Source organism: Pleurodeles waltl, chromosome 12 (genome assembly GCF_031143425.1).
Source record: "Pleurodeles waltl isolate 20211129_DDA chromosome 12, aPleWal1.hap1.20221129, whole genome shotgun sequence".
Classification (NCBI taxonomy): domain Eukaryota; kingdom Metazoa; phylum Chordata; class Amphibia; order Caudata; family Salamandridae; genus Pleurodeles; species Pleurodeles waltl.
In genome coordinates, this window is record NC_090451.1 from 364,542,362 (window position 1) to 364,560,248 (window position 17,887).

Below are 17,887 nucleotides of genomic sequence, written 5' to 3' on the forward strand. Positions count from 1 at the left end.
ATGGGCTGCAGGCAGCAGAACTCACAAACACAGGGCTGCAATTGCCTTTTTGTTTTTCCAAGCTGTGTTGGCAGCAAAACATGCATTAACTTGGAGGTAGTTTTTTGCCATTCCTCAGAATAGTAAGGGCACATTTAGGAGCGGCTAGCACCACCTTAGCACCATTTTTTGATGCCAAGGCAAAGCTAAAGTGGCTTTTTCCACGTGCCATATGTACAAGTGGTGCAATGCATGCATTGTGCCACTTTGTAAACCCTTGCGCCACATTATGCCTGTGCCAGGCATAATGTATGCAAGGGGGGAGTTCTGACGCTAGGAGGCCCACATAAATGGCACAGTGAAATTTGACGGATTCCACTGCACCATTTTTGGCGTCATTTTTAATGCCTGCTCAGAGCAGGCGTTAAAATAATGCTCCCATAGAAACCTATGGGCCTCCTTGCACTTTGCTACCCTAGCATCAACGTTTGATGCTAGTGTAGCAAAGCGCCACAATAGTGTCAAAAGTGTTGACACTGTTGTGCTAACAACCACCATGGTGCTCCGAATCATAAATACGGCGCAACCATGGTGTTGTTAGGTGCCGGTAGGGGGGCGCAGAAAAAGTGGCGCATCAGTTTTGTTCGGGTGTTCATGAGAAACAACAAGTATGCAAAAAATGTTATGCAAATAATGTTAACTGATAATTAACGCATTTAAACATTTCTGATGCATATTGTTTGTGAATTTATGGATAGCCTTGTTGGGAAGCCTCCCGTCTAAAGGGGTTCATGCACAAATAGGAAGCAGCACAGCAAATAAACACAATTTCAATCAACAAGAGCTCTTGCTAGAAAAAGGGTCAGTTGAAGCTTAATGCTAAAATACATGAAATTTAGTACTGTTTGTGTATGTTTTGCCCCAGTACAAGTCTATGGAAACAACTTGTGAGGTAGAAACTTGTTACTTACAGCAAAAACATATCTAGGGGATGGCCGATGTCAGAATCTTCTTCTGGAGGAAGCGCATGACTACCTTAAGCAGAAGCTATCTTTCGTAAATACAGTACACTTGTTATTCTCCTAAAATCCCACTTCTAGTTGCCAACACTGAATAAGAGGTTACACTTTGCAGAAATGTGAAAATCAATTACCCTGAATAAAATAGATTCCGGGCCTACTAGAGCCATGAAAATTAGAATGCATTATTGAGGTGTAAGGACAGTTCAGGTCTATTAGAAACAACATCCATATTTGATTCTAAAATATATTAGTACACATGGGGGGTCATTCTAACCCTGGCGGTCGGCGACCGCCAGGGCTAAAATGACGGAAGCACCGCCAACAGGCTGGCGGTGCTTCCTTGGCCATTCTGACCGCGGCGGTAAAGCCGCGGTCAGAAAAGGGCAACCGGCGGTCTCCCACCGGTTTACCCCTGGCCCAGGGAATCCTCCATGGCGGCACTGCTTGCAGCGCCGCCATGGGGATTCCGACCCCCTTACCGCCATCCTGTTCCTGCCGGTTTTCACCGCCAGGAACAGGATGGCGGTAACGGCTGTCGTGGGGCCCCTGGGGGCCCCTGCAGTGCCCATGCCACTAACATGGGCACTGCAGGGGCCCCCTAACAGGGCCCCACTAAGATTTTCAGTGTCTGCAAAGCAGACACTGAAAATCGCGACGGGTGCCACTGCACCCGTCGCACCCCTTCGACTCCGCCGGCTCCATTCGGAGCCGGCATCCTCGTAGAAGGGGGTTTCCCGCTGGGCCGGCGGGCGGCCTTCTGGCGGTCGCCCGCCGGCCCAGCGGGAAAGCCAGAATGTCCGCCGCGGTCTTTTGACCGCAGTGTGGTCATTCGGCGGTTCCCGCTTGGCGGGCGGCGACTGCCACCCGCCAATATTGGAATGACCCCCATGGCGTTTTATATATATATATATATATATATATATATATATATATAAATATATACATATATATATATATATATATATATATATATATTCACTGAAAAAAACAAAAGCGTTATAGTTAGGCTTACATTTCAAGCGTAAAAAACATAGAAATTCAGCAGCTATAATTAGAGTTACCTCGAGTAACTCTAACTCGTGCCCCCACCATGCACAGTTTTTTCCTAAAAATGTTTACTGCAAATATTACATTGATATTATCAAGGATGTTCAAAGATCTCATGGTGCTGTAATTTGTTGGGTAATTAGCAGTACATGGAGAGGGTGCAAGTTATAGTTACCTTAGGGCATGAGTTACAGTTACTTGAGGTAACTCTAACTATAACTGCTGAATTTCTGTTGTTTTGTATGCTTGAAATGTGAGCCTAACTATAACGTCCCTGTAACCTTGGTTTTTTTCAGTGCATTTCTATGTTTTTTTAAAATCTATTTCCTAACTATAAGATTCCTGTAACCTTTGTTTTTTTCAGTGGATGTCTATGGTTTTTTTAACCTATAGTAATTTTCATTACTATACGTTAATCCATCCACCACCACGCACAGCCTTTGGGTGGGTCTGTGAGTGGGTGTGTGAGTGTCTGAGTGGTGCATGAGTGTCTGACTTGGGCTGTGATTAGGTGATTAGGTGCACCTAATCACAGTGGGTCTGTGAGTGGGTCTGTGAGTGGGTGTGTGAGTGTCTAAGTTGGTGTGTGAGTAGGTGCGTAAATGTCTGAGTGGGTATATGAGTGGCAGAAAGAGATTGAAAGAGAGCTAGAGAGAGAAAGAGAGTGAGATGGAGGGAGACAGAGACTTTTTTAGTCTTTGATGTCTGATATCCTTAAAATGACTTATTTTTGTTTAATTTAAAAATGGAAATGTATTTTTTATTTTTAAGAAATAAAATCACCTTTCATTTTTTTACTTACACATTTGTTAAAAAAAAAGAAAATAAGAAGGAAGCAAGGCCAGCTGGACTCGAACCTTCAGTGCACAGCGTGAAAGTCCTTGACTTTCACGCTGAGCTATTTTTATTTATTTTTTTCAGCTCTATTTATTCCGCCCTTTAAGGGATATCTGGGACCGTTGAAGGGGTGTGGGGGCATTCTCATGGGCTTTGCTGCGGTCTCTATATGTATTTTTTTTTTAAATAAATTATTTAAAAAAAAGCCCCTTATGGGCTATCTGGGACCGCAAGGAGCCCTCAAGGGCTTCCCCACGGTCCCTACTTTTAAATATATATATTTTTTTAAACTTTTGTATTTTTAAAATAAAAAGCCCTTACGGCTACCTGGCACTGCGGTCAAAACCTTAAGGCTTCCCACGCGGTGCCAATGCTTGAACAAGCAGGTAACTGCTTTGACAGCTGATGAAACTTCAGATTGTGACAGCGAGACCTGCTGTCAAAACCTGCAGTGTTTGCTGTGGCTTGGCTGCACAAACAGCATCGCACGAGCCGGCCCTGGGGGGTGGCGGTCTCAGGCCATCCGTGGCTCCATGAGGGGGGCTATGCTGCCCCCGCACCAACATGAAGACAGCCCCAGGGTGGTGGTGGTCCCCAGGGCTAATGGGGGTGCAAAACATACCCCCTTTCCATTGTTTTCTATTTGCCCCGGTGGGTATATATCTATATAGAAGCCCCAGGGGGTGGTGGTCCCTGGGGCGTGGGAGACTGCAGGCCCCCCGGCATACATAAAAAGAAAAGCCCTGGGGATGTGGCGGTCCCCAGGCCAGCTGGGGGGGGGACCCAAGCCCCCTGCATATACAAAAATGAAAGCCCTCGGGAGGTGGCTGCCCTTGTTGATGGCAAAGGCACACTTTAAAGTTACCTTAGGGCATGAGTTATAGTTTCTTGAGATATGTAAAACTATAACTGTTGAATTTCTGTGGTTTTGTGTGTGAAAAATCTAACCAAACTATAATGTCCCTGTAATCTTTGATTACATCCCCGGGGCCTGGCCAGTTAGTTGAAGGGGTGGGAGGCTGCCCAGCCCGAGGGACCCATCACCTGGGGCCTGGCCACTTGTTGCTGGGTGCTCTGGCCCCACCCAAGGCACCCAGTGTGCACTTTTTGGGACTGCGGGAGGGCCTCAAAGCCTCCATGGTCCCTGCAGGCTCCTGCACTCAAGGAGCAGCAAGAAATGATCCTCCCTGCTTGCGTGAGCAATTGTTTCATCTGTTTTCCTGCTCACTTGAAAGCGGGCAGGAAAACAAATGAAAAGTCCGCTCCCAGTGAGCTGGAGCAGTTTTCCTGCTCCCGCCCGCTGAGAGCAAACTTACTGTCTGCTCTTCCTTGGTGGGACCTGTCAAAGCTCCTGACAAGTGACATCAAACAATTATGTCCCGAGGGTGGGCACCTTGGGACATAGGGAGCCAGCCCTGGTTGGTGGCGGTCCCCAAGGCCATTAATTGTTCCATGTGCGGCCCTCCTCCTTTCTGTTTGCAGGGCCTGCCCCGGGAAGGTGGTGGTCCCTGGGGCCGAATACGGCCTGGGATGGGGGCCACGCATCCACCCTACCCTTTTTCATCAATTAGCCTGGCCCTGGGAGGTGGTTGTCACCAGGGTTGGAAAGGGCCATTGAGGGGCCCTTCCCTACTTTTTAATTTATTGGCCTTGCCTTGGAGAGGTCGTGGTCCCTGGGGCCATAAACAACCTGGGGAGGGGGGCTGCATGCAACCTCCTCCTCCATATTATTATAAGAATTAGCCCCCAGGACCTGGCCCACCCGGGTGCCAAGATTATACAAGCACGGGAGACCACACTTGTTTTTTATTTCGTTTTTTTCATTTTTCCGGGAACCGTGGATCCTCCACGGTTTCATGGCAAACATTGTTCAATAAATGCTTTTTGGCCCAGGCGGGGTCCCTGGGGGACCTCCCCACCAGACATAGGGGTCGGGATATTCCTACCCTGCGCCCTATTCTTTTTTTTTTCTTTTCTTTTGGAATTGGCTGAGTTGCAGTCCCAGAATGGCTGTGTGTATGCGTGTGATGATGCATGTTTGGATGTTTGTGTGTATGCGTGCCAGAATGCGTGTGAGTATGTGTAAGTGAATGCATGGATGGATGCTTGTGAATGAATGTGTGTATGGATGAGTGTGAGTGGATGCGTGTCTGGAAGTGTAGGTGAGCGGGTGTATGCATGGTGCGTGTGGGTGTCTGTGCATGTATAGGGGCTGGGGGTCTATGTGAGTGGAGGCCGCTATGTGAGTGGGGGGGGCGCTATGTGAGTGGGGGTTTGGGGGGCGCTGTGACTGTATGGGGGTGGGGGGTCAGGTGCCGCTGGGGTGGGGGCGTCTACCAGTGACAGGGAAGGAATTCCCTGTCACAGGTAGCCCTACTGCCATGGTTTTTGTGGCGGTGCTACCGCCATGGAAACCATGGTGGTGGGCAGGGTCCTAATACCACCAGCGGTTCTATGTGGACCGCCGGGTCGGAGATGAACATCTGGCCCATGGCGGTATGGGTGGAGATCTGGTGGGTTGGCAGCGGCCAACCCGCCACACTCAAAATGTGCCAGCCTGTTGGCGGTGATACCGCCACAATAAACCTGGCAGTCGAAAGACTGCCAGGGTCATAATGACCACGTAAGTCCTAACTATAGCTACCCACTGGCAACCGCCAGTAGGTGTATATATATATATATATATATATATATATATATATATATATATATATACATATATATATATATCCTGTATAATAGTATCCCCACTAGCAGCCTCCTTGGGGCAACGGTAGTGCACTTTCAGGTATAGAAGCCCATACACACTCTGTGAAGGTGTCCTGCTGAAACACGTTGGGTGAGATGCACAAGATCTTTTTATGTGAGTGTGCTTTGGTTGTCTGGACTTGGAACAGGGTGATATATATATATATATATATATATATATATATATATATATATATATATATATATATATATCGGTTGCCACTGTGTAGTTATAGTTAGGGCCGGGTTTCCATAGGAATTTATTTTTTTGTATACTAATAACCTTGACGCAGTTTTAAGAATATTAATTAAACTTTCCACAAAAAGTATTAAGAAAACGTATCTTCTTCCTGGAAAGTTTCAGGTGATCCATGAAGTGGAGACCAAGAAAAATGGGGGAGCCCAAAATGCATTTTCCCCTTACTTTCCCATAGGAACATTGAACGGCAATACAGCCAAAACACCTCAATCAAATAACACCAAATGTTGCAGAAAACTAGATCTTTACACAGAAAGCGTGCTTTTTGTGATTTGCTGTAAAGCCCATTCAGTAGTTTTGGTGAAATTATGGTTAAAAATGTATACCATTTTCCATCAGTAGTTTTGGTAAAGTTCTGGTTAAAAATGTATACTCAGTAGACTTGCGGGCAGGCAGATCAAAGACATTGCTACAAAGATGTTGCAGCAGGCATTTTACGACTGTATAGGGAGCAGGGTAGGGATACCCTGACCCCTTTGTGTCTAGGGTAAAAACAAATATTTTTTTAGCAGTACTGTTCCACCACTCTTTTGGAGGAGGGTGAAAGCCGGCACATATTTGATTTTATGGGAGGGGCATGCGGCCTCACTCCCTAAGCCATTTAAAGCCCCCGGGATCCCTTTCCCCACGGCCTGCAGAATTTTTATTTAGGGGGCTGGGGAGCCCTTCCCCGAGCCATGATATGCCCAAGGACCCCATCTCCGGGGCCTGACACATATTTAATTTGGGTGGGGTGGCCCCATCTCCAAGCCACTTCAGGCTCCAGGTAACCCTATCCATAGAGCCCAAAGTAAAACTGTGTTTCGGAGAGCCCATCCCCGAGGCTCTGTTGCTCCCTGCTCCTCCCCATCAACACAGTAACACAGAATTACTTCTGTCCGTTAGGAGCAGAAAGAAAAGCTGCTCCTTGCTGGAAGAGAGCACAACAATGCAGTCAACTCCTACCACACCCAGGATGAGTGCTGACAGGGGAGTCACTGGGGCCACGTGGGCCTTTGGCTTCCCCTATGGCTCCCAATGTTAGGAGCTGTGGGTGGCCCAAAATGGCAGAGCAAGTCAAGAGCGGGCTCCCGTGCTTTAATTAAAAAAATACAAAAGAAACTAGAGAGGCCTTGGGTGCTCCAGATGGGTCTGAGACACCCAGACTATGAAAAAATATATATTTGCATCCCCACCCCACACACACACCACCCAGGAAACTCAGTATGTCTCCTGGGTCATTAAATGTATAACACCATGAGTTTACAGCTATTTTTAAATCTTTACGAACTGGAGCCGTATGCTGTTCAGCTGGTGTGTGTGAGCCCCTTATTGCTGGTTCTATGTCTACATTTTGTATCCTGAAGATTAGGAAAGAAAGACTTAAAACTAATTTATGGTTTGTTGGAATAGAATGCTTTATTTTAAATATTTATGTGACAGTACATGACTATGCAAAACAGAGTACTTTATTTGAAGGATGATAAATAGTCAGTTCATCGTCCATGGAAAAGAAACAGCAGTACTGTAAGTGTGGTAAAGAACAGACAATGTAAATGAGTGAACCATCCATAAAGGAAAACAAGGGGCAGATTTACTATTTTTTTGGCATAACGCAGCAATCAATGTTAGTGGGCTGTGCTGCACAAGGAAAAGAAATCAACACACAGCCATATTTGATAAAACGGCCTGCTGCTGCGCTCATGCCCTGCACTGGTGTATGAACAGTCTGCCAAGCACTATCACAACCTTAGTACAATGTTGCAGAGGCAAGTTTGTAATCTCTAGCATAGGTTTTGTACTGGAAGCCTAACCTTCCAATACAAAATCCTTTGCCTAGACAGATTGTAAAGCATCCCACACACTGGATATGTACTGCATAGTGCAGCATACAGGCAATGTGTGGAATGTTTGGAAAAATAAAAAGGTTTTCCATGTTTGTGCCTGCTTCAAGGAGGCATGATTTTTATGACGCAAAGCCTGATCTGAACACCTTAGTAGATCAGGCTTCGGCTTTTCATCAAAAACTGAGTGCTTCGCTGTAATGATCAAGTTCCATCCAAGTAATTGCCCCCTGGATACAAAATGGCACACTGCAGCAAAAAACCTGCTAAAATACTGGAAAGGACACCATTCTAAAGCAAAGTACCTTTTCCCTTAGAAAGTAAATACCTTAGCAAGGGTTTCCACCTCTTTCCATCACTTTGCGTGATTTAGCACAAACCTTAACAAATCTACCCTGAAGTCAACAAAATGTTGGTTAAAAAATAAATGGGGCATGGGTTTTTTCGACTTTTTCCAGATTGTTAATTACTCCTGTTCTCAGTAGAAGGAATGCAAGGAATTTATTGAGAAAATAGATTACACTTGATGCAATTGAATACATTTTGAGGGTTGTAGAGATTGTATCAGTGAATCAGTGCTGCTCTGCAACCTAAAGGAGCAAAACCGATGAGAATACATGTACATCTGACATTTTCTGTGTATAGTTATAAGTCATGAAATCAATATTGTTAATGATTAAATATATTGGGGGTTATTACAACTTTGGAGGAGGTGTTAATCCGTCCCAAAAGTGACGGTAAAGTGACGGATATACCACCAGCCGTATTACGAGTCCATTATATCCTATGGAACTCGTAATACGGCTGGTGGTATATCCGTCACATTTGGGACGGATTAACACCTCCTCCAAAGTTGTAATAACCCCCATAATGAGCAGGGACGGTTCCTCCACTAGGGTGGAGGGGTGTCAGCCCCCCGCCAGCAGCAGGAGCTGCAAAACCTTTACTCAGTTTATTATGTTTTTACTATAAAAGTGGGTGGGGCCACGGGCGTGGCGGTGACAGAGGGAGAGTGCACAGCACTCCCCCCCAGAGCGCATGTGTATTTAGCTGGCCTTCTCGGGCTGGCCAAACACACATGCGCAGTAGGCTCTCTTCAGCCCAGCAACACAGTTGCCGGCTGGAGAGAGCATGCATAGGCTCCCAGTCTGCCTGGGAGCGTCCTGGCTGGGCACTCCCAGCCACTCCTGACTCTGCTCTGAGCAGTGTCAGGATTGGCCACAGGGCAGGCTCGGAGCCTGTGCCTGCAGCGACAGAGCAGAGCAGAGCAGATGGAGTGGCACAGTGCGGGAAAAAGGAAAGTTTTATTTTTATTCTTTTTTTTTTTTGGTCCAACCCCACCCTCCCCGCCACATGCCGCCCCTTTTCCCTCCCGTGAGCCACGCCTGATAATAAGGCTGATCTGTTAATATGTATCGCAAATGCCTTCATCTGTCATCAGGTTCATAAGCAGTAGTGAGTGACTGATAGTCAAGGTCAAGGTGTTTCAGCGAGTTACAGCTGCTCAGGGCATTCAGCACCAATTGTGAGCATTTTACTTATATATAAAAGAATGTGTGCTTATTTAAAGCTGTGATTTTTTTTTAGATTCTGCAAGTTACCAGTAGTATATTCGGATCAAATTCATTTTCTTTGTGAATATCCTATAAGCGTGGTTGTTTTTTAATAGTATTAATTTATTTTGCCAAATGAAATTCATATCCCTGTGAATATCTGCTTCTCAATAAACGTTGTATCCTTATTTTGGCAAGGGCTTTTTTTATTCAAATGCACTTTTCGTTAGCTTGGAAATCTACCATTACATCTATGATGTCATGTTCTCCATGCCAATGCCGAAAAACCGAGTTTCTATAAGTGCAACTGTAATAGCACCAAAATCAAAGGTGTCCAGTTTAGGTCCAGAAGGCCAAGTCCTTGACAAATTTCAAGAACTTCACATGAAATAAATTGACATACAATAAATCTCAATTAAACTTACTCATATAGTGAGTAATTATCTTAAGAGGGCAGCCTTAATATGCCGCTCCTGGGCTGAGGTTGGACATCTCTTGCTTACATTCTAATTACAGCAGTTATAATCTGTTGGCTTAAACTAACACTTCTGGCCACAACGTGCATGAGTTGAACATATGAAGGGCACAGGAGAGCTATATACAAGTAGTGTATCGCAAACAAGTGGATCGCCATTCTAATGGGCGCTAAAATCTCTGAAAAAAATATGGCTGTTATGTGGCTAACAGAGTCCCTCTCAGCTCTCAGTGACACTCAAACTAGGAACATGGGCTGCAGCAGCACTCACTTATCTTGAAGAATACAATCACAGGGGAATAAATACAGGGCTGCCATTTGAAATGTACGTTTTGTAGTCTGAAGATTCATCTCGGCCTGTCAGTTATTAGCCCTCATTAAAGAGTAAACCCTGACCTGCTTGTTCTAACAAACTACTACCAAGTACTACTAAGTATTTCATTATGCAAATATATGTTTGTGATGGTTTAAGTGAGCATTTTATAACTTGAACCTAATGCCCTTCTGTCTGGGGCAAAGAAGAGAGTGAGACGAGAAGGTTATGCCTCTTGTTTCATGAAAACAGAGTTGCAAAAAAAAACCTCTAATTTTATGCAATTTACAATTATATTTTTAAAAGTACAACGCTCCTCAAAAATGAAAACAATGCTTCTTACTGATTAACACTGCCCAGTGGTTCATTTGGAAAGCAATAAGTGTAGGCACCGAAAGCCCTGCTCAGAACCCCTTGGACATCACTATTAAATGTCACCGCTCTAAATACAAGGGTTACTGGTCTTAAATACACCTCATTCTGCTTTAATCCACTACCAGACACTCCCTACCCACAAATGTCACTTGTGCAGGTTGCTGCTTTCCCTCTGTGATGATTTTTCCGTCATCTCTTCCTCCTCCTTTCCAGTGGTGGCTCCTCCGCTAAGGCGAAAGAACGTCGCCCCACTGCTCTGAGCAGTTAAAAAAGGACAAATAGAATGATAATAACACCATGTTATTATCATTTTATATTTCACTGCCACCCAGGTTAGGGCCGGTGGGACTGGGCTGGAGGAGGGCTGGAGTAGGAGTGGTATGTGCACCATAAGTGCGCATGGCTGTTTGGCCGGCCGTCTTGGGCTGGCCAAACAGACATGCGCACTTTGTATTATTTGTATTTGCTTATACTTTCTGTCTGAGCGCCGAAGAAGGCCGCTCAAACCAATCATGACGCTGCTGTCAATGCTGGTGACAGCAGCATTGTGATTGGCTTAAGAGAGTCTGGAAACCTGTGTGTGCCAGACCGTGCTGCCAGGAAGAGAAGAATACGGAGGAGAGGCGGTGGCCGCTCTCAGGTAAGTGACTTTAATTTTACTTATTTGTTTGTTTGTTTTTCACTCGAGGGCCCTTTCCCCCACCCTATAGCTACCTTTACAAAGCAGCTGCCACTGCTTCTTTCCTGTGTTTGTTTTTTTCCTCTCTTGCTCGCTGTCAATGTATGTCTGATTAGGAAAAATAAGTGCTGGTCCCTAAAATGAGTGCAGGTGGGGCCCACCAGCAAACAACGACTCATATTAAGCCACTGGTACTGCAGTGGCAACAAAGCATTATTAATCGGCTGGAAATTGTCATAGGAACATAGGTATACTATTTGCAGCAGAGTTTTGGCTGCTACCTTTGACGTCACAATGTTGATCTATACATGACCATATTGAAATTATATTGTGTGAATCAATAACAAGCTGACCGTAAGGGGGTGCACTAAAAGTCTATATAAAAGTGCATTCACTGTAGGGTAGTGCTTTAATGTTTGCGGAATAGGCATGTCAACTAAGAAGTAATCATTTAACCTGATTCCTTATGTTTCCAAATGATGTTAATATGTGTGTGTTTAACGTGGATAAAGTGTGCCATTTAATTCTGGTTTAGTTTAGTTGTGTTAAGGCCTGCTGGGCCCCAGCCTCATAGAATGTGAGAAAGTTGTCTTCTTTTTGCTAACGTGTCATTTCTTTCAAATCGTTTACATGAAATGTTAGTTGGACGTAGATGTGCTATTATTTTGTTCATAGAGAGCCTTAGAAAGTAACCTTGAGGAAAGTACCCAGAGAAAAAGGGTACGTGAAGATGAATGTTTAGTTTGTTTCATGTTAGTTCACCTAAACGATTTCCCCCGCTTTGGTCACCCTATGCTGGTATTGTATTTTTATTGTCTGGTTTTGAGAACTGTTTACATTTACCTGAGTATTAATTTGTAATAAAACTCTTTAACGTTATTTCAGATGTGGGTTTTCATTGTGTGGCCAAATTGGTCATACTGTAAATTAAACGTTGACTGGTTGTGATGCTAACCGTTCTTACCCCTTGCTTAGGGTGAAAAGATTTGTCTACCCTGTTTAGAGCATACCAAAAATGGTCCACCAGCTATGTGTCATGCACACCAAACCAAAACACTTTGCGTTCTTTCTTCTTGGACATTTTCTCAGGGTGAATTGACACATCACAGGTCTAAAAATCTACTGTCTGGTTACATCATACTTTCTGGCTGCATCAGGGGCCTAATGCTATAACGGGCACATAATATGTAGTATGGCCTATATATTATGCACTGTTTATTTCATCGGAAATTCACCAGTTTTATTGGTACTTCCCTTCCCTCTAATGTGCAGTTGGATCTCTGCACCAGGTATATGATCCACTGAACTACCACATAATTTAAAGTTGTAATTGCTTCTCACTTCCTAGTTAGGGGAATCCTTCTAGCCCTTCCATTCTAAATTGAGACAATCAATGTACCCTGTTATGAAGATGTGCAGAACCATGGTGCTTCTCAAACACAACATAAATAGAGGTGCTACGAAAAATGGAAAGAAATTGCTACAATCGAACGTTTAGCTAAGGAAAATAATGGGAAATTGTTTCTAAAATTCAAGTCGTAAACAGTAAACTCAGTCACATGAGTATTAGTTGAGTACAATGTCCTCAGTGCATTACAGTTTATTCATTGATAGGCCAGGATAACTGGCACAAAAGTATCACAAATAACTGGCATTATGGTTCAGGAAGTTAAGCAATTGCCATTGACAACTTTAATGTGATTTCTGATTATGATTTCAAATGCCACCAATTCAGTTTTGCATCCTTCCCAGAGACATAGAGTACCATTAAACAGAGTAATTTAAATGCCATTTATTGTTAGTGCCGCAAAACAGCATACCCGTTGTATTAAGATAAAGACCCCTGGAATTGTGCTACAGGAGAGGACCAAATTATGCAACAGGGTTGACTAAATTATGCACCAAGAAAAGGAAAATTATGCTTCACAATGTGGCACATTTTGTTATAGTATTACATCAATATTTCCTCATTTTTATATATGCTAACACTATCTGTGTAGAGATTTCAGCTCATTAGTACCGGCCTGACACCCAAATGCAGTGTTAAGCTACAGAAAGGTGACCAGTCAGCCTTTGCAAAGGCCCTTCCACCTCACAGAAACTCATGTTGCTATGTTTTTAGTACCTTTTGACTGTCTGAGCTAGAAACATTTTTTGTTGACATCTGCAGGCTGCAGCAGAGGATAATTATGTAGGAAATATGGAAATCCATAATTATATGAAAAACGACACAGCTGCAAAATTGCATAATTCCATTGGCCCTTCATTGATTAAATATAAAATGCACCCTATAAAATACTCAGATTGTTACTTAATGTGGACGAATGAGGGTTCCTTATCTTAGTAAGTATCAGGTCTCGTGAAGCTCTTCTTCCCAGCACTGAAACCTATCAATGATCTGTTGCCAATTCTGGTTACTCAGCAGTGATGCATTCCTGGTAAGGTTTCTGCTTGGTGAGGACTTAAATTGAATAGCTATTATTCTCATGCATCTACCCATGAATGTTGACACAAATCTATATCTACATATAATTATAGACATGGATTTGCACCAACGTTCTATGCCTTCCTGAGACCAGTGTAACAAGGAGAAATATTTTTATTTCTATTAGTCTTTTACTCTTTCCACATGTGCTGAATTCTGCAGCACACATACAAAGAGGAAATTGCTTCAAACCATAGCTTTTGTGCAGGAATGGACACCTTCCTCAGCCGTGTCTCATCCGTACTCCCAGACATTTCACTGTTTACCAGCATGTCATGGGGAGGTTTACTTTTCTGTATGTTACACCACAAGCAGGTTCATATCATTGCCTATGATGCTGTCAGATGTTAGTAGTTTCCAATGATTGGGCATGACTTGGTGTACCTGTGGAGACTCTCTGTTTGATGTGGCAATGAACCCTATTTTCTGTATGGTGGTCTGTTTGGTGGTGGCAAGCCTTATATGTGACTCACTCTTTCCAGCTGTGCTAGCCCTTTACTGGCACCAGAGTTTAAGAAACTACTCTAAGTCTACTACAGACAAGTCCTTGGTTGATGAAAACAGGAATTACATTTTGGAGAAGACCTCCTTTTTAGGCCTTCATCAGGGGATCAAAACAGGTTGAGGGTATAGGAGTTGATACAGAGTTTGTTTTAAACCTTGTGTTCTCTTTAATGTTAGTCACATCGTCTTCAGTTCTTTTCTTGCATCGCTTTGATTTTTCTTATTAATATTTGCACACGTGAAATGTATTGTATCATCTGCCATTAGTCTGACGTCCTTGGTGTTAAACAATGCAAAAACAATGGCATAGGACTTGGACTGTGCCTTCATCCCTTGATACTTACGCTTCTTCTACCTTGATGAAGGTACAAGCCCCGGGAGAAGCTGAAAGTAAATTTTGGCACCCCAGAATTCTTGGCCCCAGAAATCGTAAACTACGATTTTGTGTCATTCCCAACAGATATGTGGAGTGTTGGTGTCATCACGTACATGCTGTGAGTACATTTTTGATTGGTAAATGTATTATTCTCCGTAATACATAGATTTATCACTTTATAATGATGTGCTTTATTTTGTTGTAACTTTTCATTATTCCTGTGGAAAGTAAAAAACTCTTTTGCGTGCCTTTTTAGTCAGCCATTGTGTGTAAATAACAAGAATATGTTTGCATAAATCTGTTAAGGGTGTGTGAGATGAAAATTATGTATTGCGTTTCAAATATGAGGTTTAAAAAAAAAAAGAAAAATAGGTATGAGAAAATATTGGCTGTGTAGGTAAGAGGCAAACTGCACATTTTTATATTGGTACAGAATTCCAAAGGCCATAATGTAGAAATGTTGCATGGCAAATCCAATTTGCACTCTTTTCTCCCCTGTGTAGTACAAAATGATGCTAAGAAATTGTGGTGCTATGAAAATTATAGAATTGGCTATGGTTGCCAAAAGAATTATTCTGTTTGAGACACCTCAGGCCTGATTTTGAACCAGGATAAAAATGTAGGAAATGGATTGACAGACCATTGCTGAATATACGCACGTCACATGTTAAGTGTCTAAAAGATTATCTTAACAAAGGAACTATTATTTTCCACAATTACCCACAAGTGGGGAAATGAATCCGATGTGCACTGTTTTTGCTCTTTATATCCTAAAAATCAAAGAGATTGTGCCAGAGACAGACTATAGTTGCGTGAATGCATTTGACAAGTGGCAAAAAAAGGATTTTGTTCATTTCTCATTTAGCATACAGCAAATTATAACGTAAAATATGCCTCTGCCACGTTTTCATGGTGCACATATTAATTGCTCCTTCCCCTTTGCATATTTTTCCCGCCTTTTTTCTTCTGTATCAGTATAAATGTTATGTAACATTTAGTGAAAATCCAATGTGTATGCTGTTTTTATAGGGTAAAGGCCTAGCAGTGGCCGGCTGGTAGCATCAAGACCCTCTACAGTGGACAGAAGAGTTAGTAAGTGTTAGAAATTGGATTACTGGTTGAGGGGGTTAAACCCTCACACATAGCAACCACAGTCTCTGTCAGGGTGAAACACAAGCAAATACCAAATTAACCTGTGCTTATCCCTCTGTTAGCTTGGCCCGCAGTAGTCAGGCTTAACTTAGAGGTAATGTGTAAAGTATCTATGAAGCACTTCAAGCAATAATAAAGTGAAAACACAATACAAGAAAAATCTCACAACAATTTTGAAAAATAGAGTAAAAGTTAATACATCATTTGAGATTTAAAAAAAGACAAACAAAAATCCAATCAATAGAACAAGAGATATGCAATTTCAGAGTTTTAAGTAAAAATAGGACAAAGCGTCAGCTATTGTATATGGTCTCGAAATGTTATTTCATGAACCACAGTACCATGGCTCAATCTATAAAACGTTTGCTATAGCAAGAAATACAAGGTCATATTAGGAGTGTCACTAACCTTGGATCCGTGTATCTACGAGAGCTTGAGGAATTTGCATGTAAGTTCTGACTGGGCTTACCCACGAGGGTATGCATCCTTTAAAAAACAAGACAAAAACCACATAGGAGTTATTTCTAAATCAGGGGGCTACTTGCAGGTTGTAAGAAACGAATTTCTGTACTGTCTAATAAATACTTCTTATTAAGAGACTATGTAGGATAGGATATTACACTGCTCAAGAAAGACAAAACGGAATTCATATACAATTCGTACGGTTCCGGTAGCCTAATTTAGGGAATCCTGGAAGCCATTTTGTACCCTGGCGGTTTGTGTTTTTCATGCAGCGTGAGCCAGTACAATATGTCACGTTATAGATTTGCCCAGCTCTCAACACACAATCTTTTTTGGCTTCGACGCCATCTTGCATGTCAGGTAAGACACGTGAAGTTTAGCTGGGAGCACCTGAAATTCTGTCTGTGAAAAACGAATTGTATTGATCACCAGGGGCCATCGAGGGGCAGCTTCCACTGGTATTAAATAGCCTTTAGTGTAGTAGTTCACTTGATTACATCGGCGATGTTCATGGAAGATGTTGGAATAATATGCTTCTAGCTTCTGTTTGAAGGGTCAGTTACTAGCAGTGGGTTTCTTTTTTTTCTCCAGCCACAGAGTGATATTAATGACTTTTTATACATGTTCTGTATAATTGTGTGCTATGCATGTAATTGTTTTATTTTACAACCCAGAACATTTTGCTTACTTCAGGGATTTACACAGTCTGGTGCTTTGAACTCCCAGGGGTCTCAATTCAACTTCTATTTTTCATAGAGTGGCAGGCAAGAGGCAAAATATAACATTCATAATAGCTGAGAAAACAAACATAAACATATACCCAATCTGTCTTAAATACATTGTGCGTGTCTCTATAAGAATTCAGTTCAGATCATGGCTTTTAACAGAAGATGCACACATAACTAAAGCATAGAATAACACATGAAACATTTATCACAAAAGCAAGAAAGCATATATTTTACATAGATAACATACAAAATATCACACAGTGACAGAATTTCAAAAAATACATAAAATATATCAAATATATCTTTAAGATACTTTTTGCGTTAGCTTTCAAAGATAGAACCCTCTACATTTTATGTTTTATTTGATGTAAAGGAACACCACACCGCCATTATAATTAACAATTCATAACACCGTAATAAAGAAACAATGTACTTAGTGGTATGGTTTTCTACGTGAACCACACTTCTAAGAGCAGTGGGGCTCTGTAAGCCTGAATATGTCTACTTTACACACAAGAGAAACCTAGCATGTCTGAGGTACATGGGATCTGTACTAGCTGCTAGAGAAGTTTTGCAGTGGCACCCAAATTCCATACTAGTAAAAAAAATAGAAAGTATCCAGCCAAAATATATTTTTTTACATTGACGTTTGGATCCATGTCCAACTTTTGCGTTGCATCCGACACATAAACTGCGAGCAGAAAAACAAGTTGCAGAGAAAATGGGAGATTATACGACGTATTTGTTGTCTTAGGTTTGAAGTTTTATTCCCTGCAGTGGGCAAGCAAGGACACTGTTCTGGCCAGTTCTTCTTTTCAGCCACAAGCGACTTTGGACAAGACATCTCTAGCTGATTACATGTTTACCAAAGAAGGGATGGCTGAGGCACACTTCTTTTCCGCATTAAATTACTGACTGCGTGCGGTCTGTGGCATGTGCAGCGTGTACCGGTCTATCGGTGCCCCTAGTTTTACCCTAGCTATTAACTTAATGTAGTAGGAGGCTAAATAGACTTTTAGATGGAAATATGGGATTGTTTTCACTGAGGGATTATGATTGGCATCAGATAA

General features: G+C 42.6%; 1 protein-coding gene across 2 annotated transcripts in view; it reads left to right on the forward strand.

The window, feature by feature from the left end:
• The window catches only part of MYLK3 (myosin light chain kinase 3), a 386,764-nt gene that overhangs the window by 314,558 nt on the left and 54,319 nt on the right, over positions 1-17,887 (forward strand). For both annotated transcript variants that reach the window (XM_069216622.1, XM_069216621.1), the window contains exon 10: positions 14,465-14,593. In XM_069216622.1, the coding sequence (XP_069072723.1) occupies positions 14,465-14,593 (129 nt within the window). The remainder of the gene's footprint in view (positions 1-14,464; positions 14,594-17,887) is intronic.